Source organism: Glandiceps talaboti, chromosome 8 (assembly GCF_964340395.1).
Source record: "Glandiceps talaboti chromosome 8, keGlaTala1.1, whole genome shotgun sequence".
Lineage (NCBI taxonomy): Eukaryota > Metazoa > Hemichordata > Enteropneusta > Spengelidae > Glandiceps > Glandiceps talaboti.
The window spans coordinates 10643861-10666300 of NC_135556.1; the positions used below are offsets into that span (position 1 = coordinate 10643861).

At 37.0% G+C, this 22440-nt stretch overlaps 1 protein-coding gene across 1 annotated transcript; it reads right to left on the reverse strand.

The window, feature by feature from the left end:
• Positions 1-5473: 5473 nt before the first annotated feature.
• LOC144439073 (homeobox protein CHOX-CAD-like) lies at positions 5474-21767 on the reverse strand. The gene is made up of 4 exons (XM_078128326.1): positions 21308-21767; positions 7633-7680; positions 5762-5982; positions 5474-5629 (listed from the first exon to the last, which is right to left on the reverse strand). The coding sequence occupies exons 1-4, from the start codon at positions 21765-21767 to the stop codon at positions 5474-5476; spliced, it is 885 nt and encodes a 294-aa protein (XP_077984452.1).
• Positions 21768-22440: the final 673 nt, after the last annotated feature.

Consider the following 22440-nt stretch of genomic DNA (forward strand, 5'->3'; position numbering starts at 1 on the left):
ATTTGGACCAAATATGTATTTGTAATGAAAATGTACATAACAGGTCAATCGGTCCTGAAATGTCTCAGTTACTGTGAGAAGTTTACTAATATAAATTGGTCACTAGTTATGCATGTAATTTTTAAAATAGTTGCAAAAAAAATCTAACAACTTGTAATCCACGTTTGTTGAAATGAAATTCGTTTCTACAACAGCTTAACAAAATATATTTAGCCAATCATAAATGGGGGACATACAAGTACAACACTGGTGTATAAGCTACATGCATATATTTATAACATCATCAATCAGTTTAGATACATGTAGGTAGAGGAACACTACAATATTTATTTCTGATTTATAAATTTGTTCTCGGATATTTGAGTTGACTTGAGGCTGTGTAGTAAATATAGTGAAATGTATGCAGTTGGGATATCTAGTGCATGCTTGGCCTTAACTGTTCAATGGCAGGAGTGTATCTTTCGTATGTCAATCGTTCAAAGATTCATCTATGATGCGTTAAAGAATCAAATTTGTATTATTATGCGTTTGAAAAAGTCTTTATTTCTAGGGCCACGTGTTATATTTGGGGTGTTATTCACCACTTCGTTTATGGAGGTGTGTTGTACTCTCTTAAAAATACTTTTTACACTTAGGCTCAGTACGTACTTTGTGATTACTGAAATGGGCCCATACTTTGTAGCATAGCCAGTGTTGTCTGACGGTGTATACAGCAAAGAACACACCAGAGTATTCAAATCTATTTTTGTTGTACGTGTTGTATTTCCGTACTGTCACCAAATTTACGTATTCGTGCAATGTTAATTTTAATAGTGAACAACACCTGTACATTTGACTGTGGTCATTTTGGGACATTATCAACCCTTGTTTGAGAGAATTTGTTAACCCGTGTCATATTTACCATGAATTTTATTCAAAGACGAGTACAGAACTTCGGATTTCTTTCATGATGTCGGTTTATTTTTATATCCTTCCTTTTCAAAACAAGAATGACCAAGATTCACATCAGAATACTAAAGATACAGACCAGAAGAAGTGAACGAAATACTGGCCTTCAATTGCGTGGGCCAGCTACACCTAAGGACGCCATTATACCAGAGTAGCACCATGTTTAAGTGATGAGTAAGCCGTCTTTCAACCCTTCCCTTCAAAACAAATGTGACCACGAGTCATATCACAATTTAGATATGGGACAAGAGAAGTGAACGAAATACCAGCCGTTAATGGCGGATCAGCTACAAATGGCCATAGTGTGAGAAAGATCAACGAAAACACAAGAACATGCTTTAGAACTGCATGTAGTTGCAACACTTGACTACTTCTCTCATTATGCTCAGATAAATACGTTAAATCTACCCTAACCCTATACAAGGCTAAATCACTTCAAACTCGGTTTATTGTTGTTTGTATTTGATCAACAATTCTCCAGATTCTAACATGATATTGAGATTGTACACTAAGCTTCTAAAATGAACTTCATAAAATGTAGTTAATTTTGCCGACAATTAGGTGTTGCTGTATAAACATGGATATTTTGTACGGGTTTGACAACGACTGAAAATTGTTAGCTTGGATTTACACGGTGTCATTTTGGTTTCTTTTGGGGAAAAGAGTCAAATCCCCGGGGTAGAGTAGATCCCTGGTCACCGTTCACTTTCAGACCCTTTACTGAGAGAGAGATACAGGATCATTTTGGAGTTGGGGTATATTTGGCACACGCATTACAATTAATGGATTCAAATATTTTGACATAGAAAAATAATCATGTTCAAATACAGAACAAAACAAAAAATACACAATAAAATACTTCCGTGAAATAAGGGTCTTTTATTCGGTTTACTCCGTCACATAATTTACAAAAATAAATGATCAGAATTTGATATTTGACCACAACAATAAAGGCCTCTTAAGCTAGCAAATAAAAGCAAGAAACTATTGCATGCAAAAAGGGATAAAACTTGACAATAAATCGACTCAATTAAAACTTAACAGAACAATATATCTCGTCTATATATTATTATCAGAATTAAGATTCCTCTGCCTACGTTACATGTAGGCTTGGCAACACATCCATAGTTTAACGCAAAAAAAAATAACTAAAAATATTTTCTACAATACAGAACGAAATATAAACAATATCGCTATTGAGTGGAGAGGCTTCTATTATGACAAAATCGACTATATATCTGCAACTATACATCTGATATTTATGATCAAGTGCGTGCCCTGTGAGGGTGAATGTTTTTCAAGTGCAAAATCTGTCAACAGAAACGACAAACAAAACAAGTACACTTCTAAAATTAGACTTTTATCCATTTCTGTGATATTCACAAAGATTGATTTTTGAGGTGTGCTTTTAATTCAGAAATTTTCAAGCAGTGACACATTTTTTTTCTGTATAAATATAGACGACAAACACATGTATACGAAGCCAGTTTTGTTCTAACAACAGGCAATGTGATAAAATATTCGACAGACAAACCTCAGCCCACTTGGCAAGACTGCGACTTAAAACTACGAGATACAACATCGTTAAAAGTTACAAAAAAAACTGAGAAATATTCAGCATAATGGAGCCAAAATATAGCTGATTACTATAAATAGAACAATTTTGCAGTTATAATCGATAAGGAAGGTTAGGAAACGATAACAAATCGTGTGCTGTAATGACTACATTGAAACTGTTGACAAGTTTACAATTTCGTTCCTTTGCTCAGACATTGGTTAATTTTTTTTTAACATCGGTAAAACTAAAGCAATACACTGGGGCTATGAGCTATAATGAATGCAAATAAACCACAAAATACGAATCAGCATGGTGGTTGGAGCTATTATACAGCAATTCTCTGAATACCTTAGTTGCCCATCGACTAGAGTAAACTAAAACGATTCAACTTTTAACAGCCACTGTGTCACAATTTGATGACAAGTTCGTTGAAAAATAAAATCACGAAAAATTTACGATTGCACTTAGTATTTTGTCGACGAACGAATTCCAGTTCCTCGCTCGTTTCTTTTAAATTGTTCAAATGCGTGTCTAGTTAAAATCGATACCATACAAAGTGTATCGCTAAAAAGTTCATCGGAGACAATGGGGTAAAAACAGGAAAAAAAATGCCATCTCTGACAGGTAAGCCTCTATGGAAGAAAATATAGATAATACTGCAGCAGGAAAGAGTTTAACAAGCCAACCCACCAAATTCAAACGTCTGGGGAAGATGATCTTGTTTCATTCCGAAAGTTATAAACACAACTAAATGAGAAGTTACTTATCGTCAGATGATATTGAAACATGAAAATTATGATTATTTGATTTGAAACTAGTGGTACACTAAATCAACGAATGGTCATACACAAAATGGGGATGACAGTTGTACAGTCATATTGCATGTATTGCCTGCCGCGCCGGTGTTACTTTGCTGGCGGCATCGTCGGCGTTGAAGTGAAATTGTTCAAATTTGTTTTGATGTATTTGCCTATCTCTAAACCATGTTTAAGTACAAAATCGATTAAATATTTTCTGTTTGATCAAAAGCAATAGGACTAAGACATTTGAAAATAAAGGTTATAATACTCACTGATAAAGATCGAAGTAAATTATGCAGGGTCAAACTTGAAGTTGAACTACGTACATACACAGTCATGCATGCACGGTAGTAGTAGTAGTTCTGTTCAGTCTGACCGCCATCTTGAATTCTGTAGCTCAACATGACGGTGGTGAGTTGTGTCTCCTCTATTAAACAACCTCTGATACCAACAGTGAGTTGACACAACCACCAAACCACTTTAAACAGTTGCTGGGAGGAAAGTATGAAGGTTATGAGCTAAATAACTTGATTTAAACTCTCTTTAACTACGATTCCAAGGACAAAAATAAATTGCAGGAAGGCAGATTGGTAGGAGTGGCTATACCTTTATAAAGGCATTCATTAATAGAATTAATACCCGCCATAAATGCTCCCAATAACAATTATTACACCGATTTAGAAATCGGCAAAATGTACAAGTCTTTGGTAATTACGGTATTTCGTGAAATATTTATCTTTGGCACGTGAGAACTCACGGTCACAGAACTTTTCACTGCTGGTTGTTTCTGTGTTGCTTGGCCAGCCAGACACATTAGTAAACAAATAAAGTATTGTGTATGTACCCAGTGTGAATGGTGTTATATTGTTCGTTTTTGCAGCCGTCAGCAGTAGTGTTACCATCTCAATACCTGCACATTTTATTCTAAAATCACAATACTTCTTGACTGACAATTTTTTTACTAGATCTTAAAACCCCATCAAATTGCCGAGACAGTACTGTTCAACACTATCAGGCCATATCAAAATACAATAATTTTTATTCGTTCTAAATTTATAACTTGTCATATTTTCCTAGATTGAAGTATTCATAGATTTTTTATTAGATTTGAAATCCCGCCAAATTGTTGAAATGATATTATTTAACGGTATTTTTTTTATAACCGCTGCATTTTTGTTCAAAAATCCCAATATTTCTCTGATTGAAATATTTTTTACTCTTCGCTAAATTGTTGAAATAGTACTACATTGTATTTAAATAGAACGCACAATTCAATCCATAACAAACCACCAAAGTCGTTGTCCTCAAATCTTAGTATAGCGTATTTCGTGACTGAAATATGCATACAGGATTTTTCACAAGGTTTTTCGGTAACCCACCAACGCGTTGAAACAGAACTATTTAGCAGAACATGCAAAATGTGTATACCACCATAGCCCCCCAAACAGTTGTCTTCAAATCTCGGAAAAATAACACATTTTCCTGACTGAAATAGTTAATGCAGGCTTTAACATGGTTTTGAAACCCCATAAAACTGTTGAAACAGAACTATTTTAATAACAGAATGAGCGTGAAACTGGGTTCATTCTTATGGTTCGGTGTATGACAATTTGAATGAATATTCCATGAATGTTGACAATATCAGGCTCTTGTTGAAAAGTGGAGTTGTGACGTTCGTGTGTGAAAAGCTAGTTGTGTAACAACGGCAGTGTATTCAATTCATCTCTTTACATTGTTAGTTAATTTCTGAATTAATTTTCATCCTGTCACCGAGGTAGTGTAATGGGTTTTTTTTTTTACAATATTGACACCAAACCTTTGTTCAACTGTAAAAATGACACGTCTGTGTAAAAAAAATATCCCCACGTCATGGCTACACAAAATAGACGTAACAACATCATTACATTTTCTCTACACTTGACACTTCTACACTACCAATGCTGTCAATGTTGGATTTTGATGCGCCTCTTTATGACTAGGTATACAATGGAATCATTTAAAAGCATTTCTCGGGTGAAATATCGATATAAAGTTTGAATTTGGCAAGTTGGCTTGGAGAGTACGATAATACGGTTAGCCATGGGCTAGTTGTTCTAAAGGTTGTGTACGTAGTAATAGAAGTATACAGACTTCACAACGATACACACATGTCTCAGTCAATCAGTGTCTATGATTTGTTTTCGTTGATTACGGGTGACCTCGTCTGCTGCGATCGAGTCGATTCTTGTTTTATGAGAACCTGGTGTTGATGTGGTTGTTGTTGTTGCTGCTGCTGCTGCGGTTGTGTTTGCTGTCGCTGCGGCTGCTGTTGTTGTTGTTGTTGATGATGATGTTGATGAGGCTGTTGTTGTTGTTGTTGTTGTTGCTGTTGCTGTTGTTGTTGTTGTTGTTGATGCGCGTGTGGGTGTGGATGTCCGGCTGAATTTTGTTGTTGATGAGCGTCTGTAGATTGTGATTGTTGTTGGTTGATCAGTCTTTTCTTGTTTTGTTTGCGTTCTTTGGCACGGCGGTTCTGGAACCATATCTTAACTTGTCGTTCAGAAAGCCCTAAGGCCGCAGCTAGTTCAGCCTTTCGTCGTATAGTGATATAGCGGCTGTAATGGAATTCCTTTTCGAGTTCCAGCCTCTGGTGATCGGTGTACACAACCCTATACTTGTCTTTCGTACGTGTCTTTCCTAAAGAAAATAAAAAAATATGACAAATAACTAAATGAAACATAATCAGGAAAAAAAACAATGACATATAAAACATATAGTGTTCGATGAAGGTATGACGTGGATGGTCAACTTCGCAGAGTTGTGGTCAACTTCGCAGAGTTGTAACTCTTAGTAAAACTTGGGGCAAATTTAATCGTTATTTCTTGGCCGTCTGATCTACTCAACGGTAGTTCAGATATCGTATATATACAGCTAATCCCCAATATTGCAGTTTGTTGATTAGTGTAATTGCGTGTGACTAATACGATAGCTTTATTAGAAGTCAGACAGACAAGCACACAGACTAACAAATGATAACATTGGAATCACCAAAGAAATACCACATGATTAGTTTTCATATCTCCGATTCCAGCTGTAAAACATATTAAAACATGTGTGCACAGTACATGTTACTACACAGTACAAGATGTTAGCATACGATTAAAATGTCTTGGTCTACGACTGTTAAATAAAGGTAATCTTGAAAAGTTAGGAGAAGGCTGTGTGCACGCTAAGATCTATAAACACGGTGCACTGCATAAGTTACATTTGTTGATGAACGGTATGTACACTGGTAATATGGCTGTCACCACTATGTTGAGTCGTTGGACATGGATCACTGCGGTTTTGTACGTCAACTTCGCTGTATTAGCTTTCCCCCAGCTTAGCAACAACAACAACAACAACTGGTGGTTGATTTGTACCCCGTGCAAATGTTCGATTTGATCGAGTCTCGGGGAGAGTGGCACGGGATCTAACACCACTTTGGTACTTCGCATTTAACGTACAAATGACGTGGTCTGCGAGGTGTTTTGGCCCGGGAATTGGCGGAGACTATTAGTAGTCTACGTGAAGTTGTACCTGGTTTCTCGCCTTGTATCAAATCTATATCCAAACAGCGCACTGCGATTTCCCTCAATTTGAACGATTTGACATGGCTCACAACAAGTCAGATTACAAGACTAAGCTGGGAGAGAAACCATGTAAGTAGTGAAGTCAACTGTATTGATGAGTTTAGATATGTATGTATGTATGTATGTATGTATGTATGTATGTATGTATGTATGTATGTATGTATGTATGTATGTATGTATGTATGTATACATGCATGCATGCATGCATGCATGTATGTGTCTGTGTCTATGTGTCTATGTGTGCGTCTGTGTATGTATGTGCGTGCAACATCAAGAACTAACAGAATTTACTACACCAGTGCAATTATATTAATATGGTACATGTATGGTGGCTTACGTAAGTGTAACGAAAGAACACAACACAACACAACACATAATACCTTGGCACATAGACATGTTTTTATTACAATGAAATGCGAGTTATTCTTTAAAATTGCTGAAAATGATATTTTGAGGACATAACCCCAAATGGCAGATTTTGACATTTTGATATGAAATGGGGTGTTGTTTTTTGACCGCACGCCTGACTCACTAAATTAAAACAACTACTTTTTCACCACATGAGATGCTATATATACAGATAGAACAAACGATGTAAACATAGGCTGGTGTGAAGTCCGGTGAGATGTTTTGACATTAATCACTATAGAACATCAAGTCATGGTATGGTGGAGAGCTAGCTGCTAATATGTGGACATTATAATGCTATACTCACTCTGGTGTTTATCGTCATAGTTCGTCGCATTGCTGAGTGTACCAAGACCTAGGGAAGACATTTTACAAATTATTACATTTTTGTGTGTAGTGTCACACGACCTGAACACACAAACTAGTCAAATTGTACCAGGTGATTTTGACTCCTACTACTACTAAGGTGTACATCTCCGTACATTCACAACTACCTGGGGTTCATACGAACTTTGTTGGCCTTGACAAATCCATGTAACTAAAACTGTTACTACATGGCCCCCACTGCAGCTAGGAAATGAAGGCATGGTGGGAACAAATTAACGCATCCAGCACCAAACAAAATAAAATATCAACTCAAAAAAAAAATTCTCCAGTTTATCGTCAAAATAAACTACCAAAAATACAACCGTGCTTCTACTGTTTAAAAATGGCGAGTATACTTGACTGACTGTGAGTCAAAATAGAGAGAGAAAAAATGTGGAATTTTAGACCAAGAATCTTGAATATTATATGTTCCATTCCAGTCATTTTAGATATCTACTTGGTGTGTGAATTAGGGGCCTTAGTTGGTGAGAGGTGTGACAAGGTGGTGGGGATAACAGCTCAGTTGGTGAGATATTGAAACAATATCGAGTGAATACTTTCAACAACCAATTCAGATACAGAATATTCTACCTATGTATTCAAAAGAAAACTCGATATAATCCGTCATGTTATATCAGACTCATTATTGAGACAAATTGGTCTTTTGCCTACTGCCATGACAGTTCTGTCGTCGTTAATGTTAGGCCGACCTGCACATCACTGTTTGTCAATAAAATATTCAAATAAAAAAAAAACACTGCCTGACAATTGGTGTCAGATGAAAGCAATTTTTTTACTTGCAATAATTCATAACGTATATTTAACTATCGTATTTCTTATCTCCAATTAGCCCTTCACGGTACACGGAAAATACATATGCAAATTGCGATGCAATAGTTACGCTAAATTAGCATAATCACACATAAACTTTAGAACCACGGCTTTATCATTCTTAATTAGCATAATCTCACGAGACCGACTGATTTGTCACATGCATCTCAAATTGATCTAGATGCATAATTAACGAAGCAGTTCATTACCATACATGGTCATATGGCGGGAACTTTTCACGTTGTGGAATCGTGCCACTTTTACCCACGACATGCCAAAAAATGTTGCGTTTTTCTCTTATCGTCTGATTTCAGTAAATTGGGGTCGAGGTCGCTTTGACATAACGGTACGGACAAAAAGTACTACTCATGGAGGATTTGAGAATTTGATAAAAGTTGATACTGTCAATTTAACGATCGCAAATGGGTATTAAGGCACGGTATTTCTACAAAGCTTCACACGCCTGAATTCTACGTATCTTTCAGAGCTGTGCAACTTTTTAAATATGGCTGACAAGAAATTTGTTTTACTACGAGTTTTTGGTTTTGCAATTACATGTAAGCCAACATCACTTTAAAAAATGAAAATTACAGCATCTGGCGCCCAAACTTTGTTAACTTTTTAAAAAAAAATTCCATATATCAAAGGATTCCAGAGCCGGTATGATTGTTATCGGTTCCGGCCTGGAATATTTCATAATAAAATTATTATATATTCATTTTTATTATGCAAGACTAAGTTTTGATTGTGTCTAATGATTCGTAATGGATAATAATTCGTAAAGATGGAAATATGCGGTCATGAATACGAGCGACATATCCCGTTGAGTTGACGGTAACGTACGCATTCTCTTAGAGTAAAGTTGAGAGTGAAACACTCAAAATTGCATTTTTGTGACAATCCTGGCATGTTCTGAAAAATCATAAACCCACACAGAATTAACATGTTAATCTAGTAATGAGAATACATTCTTAAACCCAACACCTGAATCTTGTGACGAGTCTTTTCTAGTCTGCCGTTAAAAGAAATATTGTTTACTTTTGTCGATCTTCCAAACGACTCCCAGGGGACATCATTATGGTGATCAGGTGAGATGCGGCATGCATGCATGCATGGCCAATTGCCAAGACTAGTCATGTCGAAGAAGCTACCAAACGTTCCTTTCACCGGATACAACATTTCAATATTGATTACTTTCATTTCGATCGTTCACATGAGAAAGACAATGTAAAGTACTACGTACAAACCACCTTACACGATGCACTTTATTTGTGTTTCTTGTAATTTGAGACAAAAGTTTATTTGAGAAAAGTTTTCCTTTCTTTTCGAAAAATGATTGCATTTATGGAATTTTCTATACATTATATGATTGCCTGAATGCCATATTACAAACCGTTACTTGTAAGATCCGGGTCCTAATCACCAACATATTGCTGACTAGCATACGCATAATTGCACATTTCTTCTTTCTTGCACTGTCTATGCTACACATATACGATAAAAAACTTAGAATTGGTTGCAGGCTTTTTTTCCTTCAGTTTTTTGCTGCATATTCTCTTTTCTGTCAATGAGTTGGCTAGCTTTTCATTCAAAGTAGTATGTTATTGTTTTGTCTTCGACACCGTAACTTTGATTTACATGTAAAACTTTCCATCGTCACCGTTACTGTTGTCGTTGCCAAAATCTCAGCACAAAAACGAAATTTGAAGAATCAGAGTTTTATTTTTGCTCTTGAACTTGAAAACGTATCACTTTATTATTCTAAAAAAAGAAACGAAAATGTTTAGATGTTTTAAAGTTGCAAGTGATAACAGAGAATTCAGATGTACATAATCCGTCAGATTTAGGATCGGAAAATCGACTGGTATGTTCGCAGTACAAGCAATCAAAAGAAAAATCGAATACTTTTCTTTTTCGAAGTAAAATTTATCATTTTATGTTTGTACATTTCTTATCCAAAGTCTTGGTGTCAAATTTATTTTACGATTTGCAATCCGGTGTTTTATTGAGATCACAGGATGAGACGCCTTCACTGCCGCTATAAAAATGGCGTTTTTCTGCTAACCTAAGACTACAAGTTCTGACGACAAGATCGGCGTAGGACGACACACGGCTTTACGGCACTCTCCATAGTATTGTTCGTTTTATCCGAAGAAGTGTAGGCTATGGCTTGCGAGAATGGACAACAACGCCATGTCGGTAGGAGATACATAACGCATTGCTTATTTACACTTTCTAGACAAGAACGAATCCAATCTCTGTCGGCAATAAGAACTTCGGATAATCAGTGATCAAAGTATATCCAATGTCCAATTTAACTTACATTGGTACATTTACTTCCAATAATCTATAAATGTTGCCGAGTAAGAATTGCTCAACGTTTGTTAACTCTAGGCTAAACTTGTTGTATCACGACAGCTGTAATACTTCGAGCCCGAGCCTGTGTTTGCTTTTAGTTTTATTGTATACCCAGCCTGTACTGATCTCGTACTTTAATAGGGTGGTTATAAACAGACACCACCTTTAGCGTTACAAATGGGAAGGCACATCTACATACTTTGTCGAAAACAGAGGAGAAATATTGAATCATTTTCCTTTTATAAAATCGAGAATACAATTTATGTGAGCAAAACAGCTTTCTGTTAACGGAAAACGATACAAAATTAGATCTCCGAAATTATTATTGATAAGTGCTTTCTCCCGTTTCGCTCGAGAACGTTATTCGTCCTGACCACAAACGGAGCACCGTAGCATTTTTTCTTAAGCGGCAATTTCATATTCTCCCACCTGGGCTTTGTGTATTCAGGTAAAACGTAATATATGTGAGTAACTATACAATCAAAATGAAACTTTTTTCACAAAGCTTGCAAATAGCAATGTTTGGTCTATCAATATCGTAATCAATGAAATTTTAAGAGGTTGCAAATGCGTCTATCTTTTTGGCCTTCTGTGGTAAATATTGACAGTGAAATAATACTAAGGATTCGGAAAGAGTGTTTGACTTTACGTGTAAGTATGCCCTTTACCAAACGATTCCCATTCAAGTGAATACTTTCAGCCTGTCGCCTTTTGGCCTTTACATCCGAACCGAAACCTTTTCTAGAAAACATCATGAATAAAGACATACATGAAGTGTTACGATGGTTACAAAGCTTTTGTACAGTACAGTATACTAAAAATCGAGACTGGTTTCGTTTCTGAGTTACTGTACTAGATTAGAAAACATCATTTGAAGGCCTCCATTTATTAACAAAAGTAACGATAGATCAACGTGTTATATATTTTCAATTTAGCTTTCTCAGCAGGGTCTTACAACCCTATTCGCGAAGCTCTAGGCCTTACATATCAACGTTTTACTACAGAGCGTATACATCGGAATAGCAAATATTCCAGGCCACATTTTTACAAACATGCTGTATTAGTTATAAAAAAAAAAACTTTAAGGGTGCATATGAAGATCGCGAAAGTTTCAGTTTTGGTCAATGGAATCCAACAAATGTTGTTCTAATAACAAAGACATTCTTCAGAGTAGCTTTAGTCTAGTTCCTACATACAGTATCGTTACGATTTATTTAGAACCACAGTTGGCATCCAGACTAGAGCAGCTTAAAATGTATGCCCTCACTACTAAAGGACATTTCGTGTACTTTCAAATTTGTGTAAAGCACGAGGGCAATGGAGTTGGGATATCGGAGACGAGAATAAAAGCTGAGACTCAAATCAAGTTTTCGACGTCTAACAATCCGTGAAATGAGCTCAAGATGACTCACAGAATTATGGATTGGTTAGCCTGAAATACATGCTGTTCTGTCTTACATTGCATGTACTGTAAGGGTATAGATTGGTAATGCTAGGTTCATGGAGAATCGAATGCTTTGGGTATTTTAGTGTATATATATTAAAAGGTTGTCCCTGGCTGGCCCGTTTTCAAAAAGCCATTTTCTATGTAACATATGTGCCAATGTGTTGAGGTACTCATATCTTTTACAACACTGCATATAGAAAGGTCGGTTTTGGCATTCATGTTGGTCTCTAAACATAACCACATTTCTTTCAACTTAATATATATTGTATCTCGATATGATATTGGTCGGGGCCAAGAATATCTCGTCTGGAGGATAGCCGTTGGCTTTGAATCACAAAGATAGTATCTTTCGATGTAATGACGTCTTCTGATTCAAATCCAACAGCTAGTCTCCGAACTAAGAACATGGATATTAGACGTTTTTCGATGAATGCGTTAATCGATGCTTGCGTTTGAAATAAAGTAGTTCTTAGAAGAAAAACCACAACGAGATAAGATTCATTTAACCTGGTTCATAATTAGTGGTGATCGTAGTTTCGATTTCTGATTTCCTAATGTGGGCAGAGACTATTAGAAAACAAACGTCGGTTGATCAACGTTCAACCGATGTAGTGAAAACTGTGAATGATTTTCTAGTGTTTTCACCGCAACTGTAGACAAGACAAAACCACTGCACTCTAAGGACGAGAGGAGCATATGGAAATAACTTACGCAGCAAAAAATGTCGCTAATTTTCAAGATGTCGGTAAACGCACGATGTGGGCACATTGTGAAAAGCAGGTTGACTGGAGGAAGTAATTAGTTTTCTTATAAAGAAAATTTATTGGCTGCGAGTAACACCTACTAGTATTTCTCGAATTCATTTAAGTATTATATAACTCAAAGTGTCTATATTTTTTAAGAGGTGAAATTTAGTTTGATTGCCAATTATAGACTGCACGCAGGCGGAAGCTCTTTCTGGGTTATGGTGACGTTTTCATTGACGCTGTCGATCTTACAAGTAGTGGCGGACTGCTGATGTTGTTTCCATACTACAGAGTTCTATGATTTTGTAGTTACAAACCGAACGGTTTTTGTATCTCTCAACACTTCCAATATATGCTATGTAGTAACAGGTGTTGTCCATCGGTATAGGAAAGTGAATTTCTAACGTTAAGAGTCTGAAGCGGAGCTTGGTCATGAAACTGCATTCTCGCAAACCAGAGCTGTTATTTCTTCCGCGACATTGCGAAATAAAATAAACGAAGCGGTGCGTCTTGAACGGTGCTATAAAAGAGTTTGTCCTCAGTGTACGAAGACATAAAACTGGAAAGACGGCTTATTGTTAGACTTGAATCCATGCGGATGGGGATTTTAAATTTTGGTTTCCCATCACAAAACCGCATTGATTCCAGGCCAGCTTATTGTTGCAGTAGTTTCCGCATTAATGAAATAAAAGTAAAATATTTCATTCACTTCACTTTTTGATACAGCAGCTAAAAACACATTTCAAAGGCGCGATAGGTGTCTGAAAACAAACGTAGACAACGTAGTCTTGAATACACACTGTCCTGTTTTCGTGACATTGGCTGTAGAAAAGCTTCGATTCCCGCCCAAAACAACATTTCGACTGAAACAAACTTCGTGTGCGTGACTGATATCTCCATCATATAAAAATTGCAACTAAAATCTGAAACAAAATGTCGTCTGGCTTCACAAAAATCTTACTAAAAATGCTACATTTTATCGACTGGCTGAACTAGAATCTTACTAATAGTATAAAAACTGCTACTTTGTATCGTCTTGCTCAACAAAAACAATCGCCAAAAAGAGATATGTGTCAAGCAAGACGATAAAATGTAGCAAACGTCGGTAAGATTTTTATCCGAGCTAGAAGACTCTTTGTTTCAGGTTTCGCGATTTTACTTGTAATGTCTTTCTTGTTAGAAGATACAGTCGTTGGTTCAATTTGAACAAGTTGAAAGTCTCAGTGTAAAATAAACACTTTGGTGTAGATTTTAGACGCTTATTTAGATATGAACAAGACTTTTGCAACCATTGCCATCATGCATGTTTTTTTCTGGCATTTTTCTCAAGATATATTCATATATAATGGAAAATGAATCTTAGTAAATTTGGAAATGTGAAGCTAACCACAAACCACATTTTGTTCTGTCTTGATCGGTTCCATGAGGTACGTCGTACATGAAGACAATCGCATGGTTAGGTACACCTGGACACTCCCCCATGAATAAACACTAATCGGTTGTTGTCGAGTGATTTTCGCTTTTCAGTCATTTCCCGATCGACTGGGATAGTAGCATTGTTGTCGATCACAATAGCGATACACATTGATGGAGTATTTAGGAATCATTTTCGACGACAATGTGAACTTCAACTTGGCAATGGAAATCTGATGTGATCTCCGGTAAAAGTATCGTTCAGTAGTGAACTCCGACTCGTGGTGTGTGTATGTGTGTGTGTCGACTGGCATGGTATAATATATACACAGCAGAGCGTTTGTCCTAGGTTTATGGCTTCGTTTTATAACCCTCGTAAAACGAATTTCTGCAATTTATTCCTAGGTAAAGCTCAAAAGCTGCAGTTACAGCGTTTATTCGTAAACTTTGCCATCAGGCCTATCACGATTTATTGTGATTATTAAAAATATTGAATTTCTACACCACGTGTGTACAGGAGCTAGGCAGGTGTACTGAAAAATTAGCTGGCATATAGACGTGTTCCAAACCAGCTTCATCAAGGTTCCTGTGTCAGCATCTACTTCTTACATCAAGGCCCATGATGGCCGCTTTTGTCTGATGTGGTTTTTAGTGGCTGCTCGGTTTTCAAGGTTTTGGTAGTGTTCAATTGGAACTCTAATTGGCAATAAAATGTCATAGTCCCACGTAGGTTATCAACAAATGCATGTATTTTCAGATCTGTACAAAGACAAGGTACATTGTAATATGATTTCTACTGTATTTGTTTTCGTCGTACCACGTTTCTCTCCTCCTATATATTGCAATTTTTTTTACCTTTTGAATCTACACGAGAACCACTTTGGCATGCAGACTACGTTTATGCATTAGATTTGTTGTTATTCCTAATAAAAAAAATTGCGTGGTGCCGGTTCAATTTTAGAATAGGTGGGTTAGGTAGATTTTTCATTTTTATTTTATTATATTTTTTTTCTGTGTGGGTGTCTAGTTCAGGTTTTCCATTGTATACCAAATGGTCTCTGTGTTGTTTATTTCCGCCTATCAGATGTACAGCCATTACAGATTGGAAGAACAATTTTAAGAGTGTCTTTTTAAGTTGGTGGCAGTTTCCGCATCCACTATTTCTCGTGAGACTTCACAATATTCGCGATTTTATTATTTTTTTTCTCAAATACGTAAAAAAAAAAGTTTAGGGTCGGCAGTGAAAAGCTAGGCGGGGTCGGGTAACCGGAACCAAACAATTATTTTTTGTAGGCCTTATCACGGAGCAGTTAATGTTTTGCTACTTCTGTTGCATTCATCAGCCCATGGAAGATCGTACCTCCCCCAATACATACAACCCTCCACCCCCCCCCCACACACACACACACACAAACTCATATGCAGACACACACAACCACCAACCCATCTACATAACATTTGAAAGTTATAACGACAAGGATGAAAAAGATATGGACTGTAAAATAAAAATTAATATGATAAAGTAAGCTATCCTTCACTTGCCACTTTCGATACAAGTGACAAAGCGTCCTGTCTTCATAACACCACATATTTCCAGGGTGTGTATATCCTAGCATCTAGTTGTGTGGGGGGTTCTGATGGGAGACGACAGTCCAAATCCCACACGACAAGACACGAGGCTAAGGCATGGTTTATAGTTACTGTAGTTGTCGATAGTCTAGACACAAGTAGTCTAGTTCCTATACAGTATCGTTACGACTTACAGCTACACTCACAGTTTAGTTAGAGACCGCGTTGGCCGTCAAAACTAAGACCCCAGTTATGGGAGGGGGGACTTTCGGCTCTCCCCCTTCTTCCTATCAAAAGGCGAGATCCACAAATCCTCAAACGGTTGGCACCTAGGCTAAGTTGTCGGATAACCTAGTACATATTTTCCCATTCATCTAATAATGTTAAGTATAATTCAAAAGCAAGTAAAATGTATAACGGATGTTTAACTTTGGTTAGAAGTTGCTCGATAATTTGCAAAAAACTGTTTGTTTTGCCACATATTCCTTATTTTGAGATTCAAAATATAATGCACTAAGATTTTATGAACAACCGTCACTTTTAGAATACCATACCTTTTTAATTTTAGCCAGTTATGATAGTTACTTTTTATGTAAGCAAATTTTCGGAGATATTTTTATTTGTTCGTATGGTGTAAAGAGTTCTTGGTGTGCCCCGTGGTCATATCGCACTCTAGAAAACATTCTTACATTTATTTCGATATATCAAGTTTTAGCGAATTCGTATCAGGCTGTGGTACAAGAAAACATTGACTCTATGCCTCTGGAATCCTAGTCAGGGGGGCGGGGGCTATCCGTGGCTTTGAAGATCTTTGAATTCTTCTCCAGAGCGACGAATATCCTATATAGGCTACTGGAATCCATACTCACTCCAGGATCATTTTACCCTAAAAGATGTGGCTGTCTGACTTGGTATATATTAAATGGATGTCGTTCACCAGTCTGATAGCCCACATACAGAATTTGGGGTAGGACGATGCACATCTTGAAATGGTGGTGTTTTGGGCCACTTTGAATCTAAACTTACATTCTAACATCGTAGAACCAGACTGTTGAAAGGTTCTTGAAACATAATACAGTATAGTCATTCCTGGAAATCTCAGATAGAATATATAGTAAATGTCAGAACAATGCTATACCTAATATCTGTAATATCAAAGACAGTGGAGAAGAATGCTATAATCGAAACCTTTCCTCGCTTTTACGAGTTGACTGGTGTTTTTGTATAAGAACAAGTTAACCAAAATACGCCTTTTACGCCCAGACAAAAACACTTTTACAATTTCAGTTGATGCAGTAATTCTGAGGAAATAAGATAGTAGATAGGGCAGAAAAACAAAGGATGAAAAGGTTTCATTCTCAATAATGTTGTTTAAGACTTCGTCCAGGTCAGATTTGGGTAAAATTGTCCCACCAAAGCCACTACATTTGTAACCAGGAGGTCCCTGACTATCTAGTAACAACTGCAGACTGTATATATGCTGTGAAATAAAACTGATGTTGTATATAGTCTGTTATATTCACAGTGGAGGAAATATGCTTTTTAAAAATGACATTGTTTGTCTATTCAGATGTTAACTCTTACTATCGCTTCGTTAAAAGAAATGAATTCATCGATATAAAAAAGCCCGAGGTATGATTTCCTGCTCAGAAAAAAATAGTTTTGTTCAGGAAACTACTACCAAATGCTTTGCGATGTTATAAACCGACTTCTCCATTCTACATATTCGGTTAGACAGTCTAGAATCCAGTAGTGGGTATTTTGCTCTCTCCATTCCCCTACCTACACATGGAATGGATGCTAAGGTATATATATTCGTTATTCTTGCATGTCTGCTAGTCTTGTCTTTCTGTTCACATGTCTCAGTCTCTTGGTCGAAATCCGCCACATCAAATGCTATATTTTGAATATTAATTTCAACAATGCAGTTGTGTTGAAAAGCCGCCCCATCCATTGAATTATAGTCTGACGACAATATAACACCAAGCAATTGTGAATTTCGTCATCGTCACGTCATATATCTGTATATAGATGCAGACGGCATGTCTTTGTGGCGACAATAACGGTTTACCTGGTGACAAAAAATGCATGAGTTCGACAGTGACAACCAAGGGCATGGTGGTTTCACAACAAAAGGCGTTGACGTCTTTCATTGCAATCAACCTTACACCACTTTACATATAGATTGACTCACAATCATCACTTTTCTTTGCTTACATTGATAGTGAAATTCAACAACCACGTGTCAGATTTATCAACGTCTATCTAATGAATACTTCGGTATTAGGTGATCCCCATTGACGGAATTATGTACTATATGTTAAAAAAACACGACGTGTGGCACAAACAATTGTTCCTCCCACCCCATCTCAGCTCATATTCTTTCTCCCCCTCGCAAGAAAGTAAATATATTCCAGTATGTTCATTCTAAAACGAATCTGTAAAAAAAAAAACAGTGGTGTACTTCTTTCGATATTTTATCAGATATCTGCAAGAACTCTACAGATGGCGACCACCCTAGGTAATGTTTCCCTAGTCTGGGTGCCAACTGTAGTTTCTATCCGAAGCAGACCATAATATATTATTGCTGTCTATCACTTCCGATGACAAATACAGACCTGTTTAATGTATATGTGTATGTATCCCCTTTGGACAACTTTAATACTTCGCTAAAGAATAACCTAAAATATGTTGGGGAAAAAATAATAAAATGTATATATATAATTGGTAGCTAACAAGAACGCCGTAGAAGACTGAGGGAAATTCATACAGGATATTTCTAAATACCAACACCTGTACGCCATCATTGAACAGAAAATAAACAATTTTGATGTCCAGTCTTTAGCTAATTTTACTTATACACACATTTGCTGTTAATGCAATTTTTTGAAGGAGAAAAATGCGAAAATTCTACACAAAATTACTGGAAAGGGGCAAATTTCCAAAAACCCGATTTGATTTGATTGCAGCTATTAAAACACAGGCTCTGAGAGCACGACGACAGGCGTGGTCATAAACGATGCCATGGAAAATAAAAACGAAATAACCTCTCCAAGAACATAAAGCTTTACTTTCTCAATGGTTTTATTCTCTCTTATTGTTGTAATTAAAGGCTATAAGAGCAAATTAGGGAAAGCCCACTATAACTCTATATATATCACTCTGTGTGTTTTATGGTCTCTCTAACGAACAGTGTCGAACGACTGGGAAAATGGCGCTATAAAACATACACCATGTATATATATGCTGACATGTCTGCACACATGGGTGTCTTCGTAATGTACTTTATCAATACAAGTAAATTTACCTCCTTTGCATCCAAAAAAAGACACAAAAAATCATTTATGTGAATAAGTATTTTTGTCGGTTCTAAAAAAAAAGTGTTGATAGCAAATTTACTGTTTACTCAAATTTCTCAAATTTTCGCTACTAGCAAGCGGGTCGACCCCACCATATGTAGAAATGGAGACATTTCCATTCACTTTTTTTTCATACGAATTATTTAGCAAACATCATATAGTATGTTGACAATGCTTCGTTTCAATGAAAGAACAGACGTCTTGCAACAACTCTCTAAGTGCAAAGGAATGAAATATTTCAGATACCCAGGTGAAATACGAAACAAAGTCGCTATAATTTACAAAATACATTGTAAGTTGACACCGACCATCCTGTTATATTCTTCTCCTCATTTGATACTTGAAAAAAATGTTTGCAAGTGCACAATGTAACCATATGGTTAGTTGCAAGCAAACAGAAGTCGAAAAGAAATCGCTTATAACTCAAACCTGAAACATGTGTATTGATGAATAAAAAATGGACATTGCAGAAAACAAGAAAAAGATAAAATTTGATGACAAAATCATGAGTTTAAAATTAAAAACACTTACAGTCATCATTTTTTGTTCATAAATAGTCTTGGAAACAAAAATACACACAACATTTCATATACACTAATACCATCTCTTAACAACCCTTTACAGTTTCCATGCGTGTATTGAAATGTTATACCTTTAAAGAAAAACCTTAATAATCATTTTAGAAAATGCTCTTGATTTGAAGTGCCATACACAAAAGATGGGTATGGGAGTATAAGAATATTATAAGAAAGAAGAATAAGAAATACGTGTATACCAACAAAATGTTACCTTTTTGAGAGATTTTGAAGAAGAAGAAGAAAATAAATGACGATGGCAAATTCTTCCTGACCTAATGACACTTCATATTCGTTACTAACCAGAACCTGGGTTATAATATATAGAGAAGACCGACAACCTTGTAAAGGTACGGTAATAAACGTGTACGTTCTCGTCCTAATTACGATAGCTGTACCAAAACAAGTCGTGTCATCAAGCTACCCCGGTAATTGCAACGATGAGTCACATCCATGGTCCTTGCCAGGACAGGGTAAAATACCGTTCACGTTTATTGGCACCACGACAGTAACGGAACAGGAAATCGTAGCTCTTTCAAGAGTTAACAATCAATGAACACAAATCCAATTAACAAACCACACAGATAACAATTGAGAGATTCTGGCTTATCTCAAATTGTTAATTAGAATGTGGAGTTCAGGTTGTTTTCGCGACATGAAAGTTGTTTTTGGCCTGTGTCTTTCGTGTAGGGTCTATGGTCCAACCTGAATGCATACACTTTACAATATACGAGCGTATGAATAAAACTTGAATCGAACACAACTTAAACATTGTGAAGATCTATGAATGACATTGACAAGATAGTATGTATAAACCTAACTTTATGATAGGAACCCTTCAAGACGGCTTAAATTGGATGAAAGCAAGTTAAAAATCTCTGCAGGTACTTAGAAGTAACCGCGATACTAGATACCGATGCCTTCTCACCGAAGAGCAGACTCGGGGAATGCAGCGACAATGAGCGTGTGTGAGGAAATCCCCGATAACCGAACGTAACCCGTGTAATCTAAATAACCACAGCATCACTGTCTCATTAAACAGATTGGCATTGCTTTGCTTTAATACCACTAACAACTAAATATTACCCCTTATTTGGTAGTCGTAATCTCAAATAATTTAGAAACTACAAAGGGTTGTTGTAAAACATCATTAGTGTATAAGACCCTACTAAATGGCTACTAAGAGGGTCATATGTCGACGTTTTACACCGGTTTTATGCATGTAGTATTTGACTACCTGATTACTGAACATCTATTAACCTATTCCGGACATTATAAAACAATAACTAAGACACGGTAAAATTTAAAAGAAACGTACCTGTTTGAGGGTTTGCCCTGTACGTTGCCGGCCGCATCCAGTCATACGGGTTCCTCTGCGTTCGGCTCAGCCCACTCATAATAACAGAGGTTGGTGATGATACAACGGGTGGTTCGGAACCGGTCGGAGAAGTGCTCCCATTGGCAGAACCTGGACCAGTGTTCACGTACTCGGTTACCGTGGTCGAGGTATTCAATTGTCCGGGCACAGCCCCAGTGGTGTAAGCCGGCCACTCGGTAGAATGTGAGCTTGGATAAGGAGCTGTCCATGGAGTGGACGGATTCTGTAAGTTCTCCGTATTAACCCCTGTGAATTGAAATTGACTATAATCAGCGGTTGTGTTACCGTACTGAGTCTGTTGGCCATAGTTGTAAGGGCTGAACTGATGGTAGTTGGCTGTAACGTTGTGTCGATACATGGTGGTAGTTGTCGGTTCGTTGGGATAGTGGTCGAGATACATGTTGTGAATCAATCCTACACTGTCAGACCAAGATATCCTACCAGGTATACGTTCGGGTAATAATTCTTCTCAAGTTTTGACTTTAACGAGCTCTAGTTGTGAGTGATCTATGTTCTCAAACTGAGGCTCACTTATGATATGACATGATTGGCGATTGTTTATTTAAATTTCAGCAAGGGACCTCCGTGACGTCACAGTGTCGCAGCCACACACTCAGCACAGAATTTCATGCAAATAACCACTTTTCCCTCCCATTTAGCTTAAACTATTACGGTACGAAGTATTTTCGTTCTCAAATCTTACTGCGTCCGTTTACTTTGTATTTGCCTACTAAAGGTGCCGAACGAGTGACGGGGCTTTGAAGTAGGGGATTACAGAATAATTAACCTGGTAATCGTGAATGTGTGCAAATAAAGCCTTTTGTTTTAATAGTTCCTCCAGAGGTGATCTCCCTGAGAAAGATAAATGGTTCAATTGTAGGACTGGCCAAGTGTGAATGGGTGCTATCTTGAATTTCTAAGCTGTTTACTGATTCAAAAAATAAAAAGAAGAGAAACCTCTTCGTTAAAGAGTGCACCACAAGATGAACGTGATGGTGGCATCCTATCCGAACAGACCGAGTGACAGCTCTTGTTTGCGTTGATAGGACCGCGAGCTTGTGGCATAACCAAAT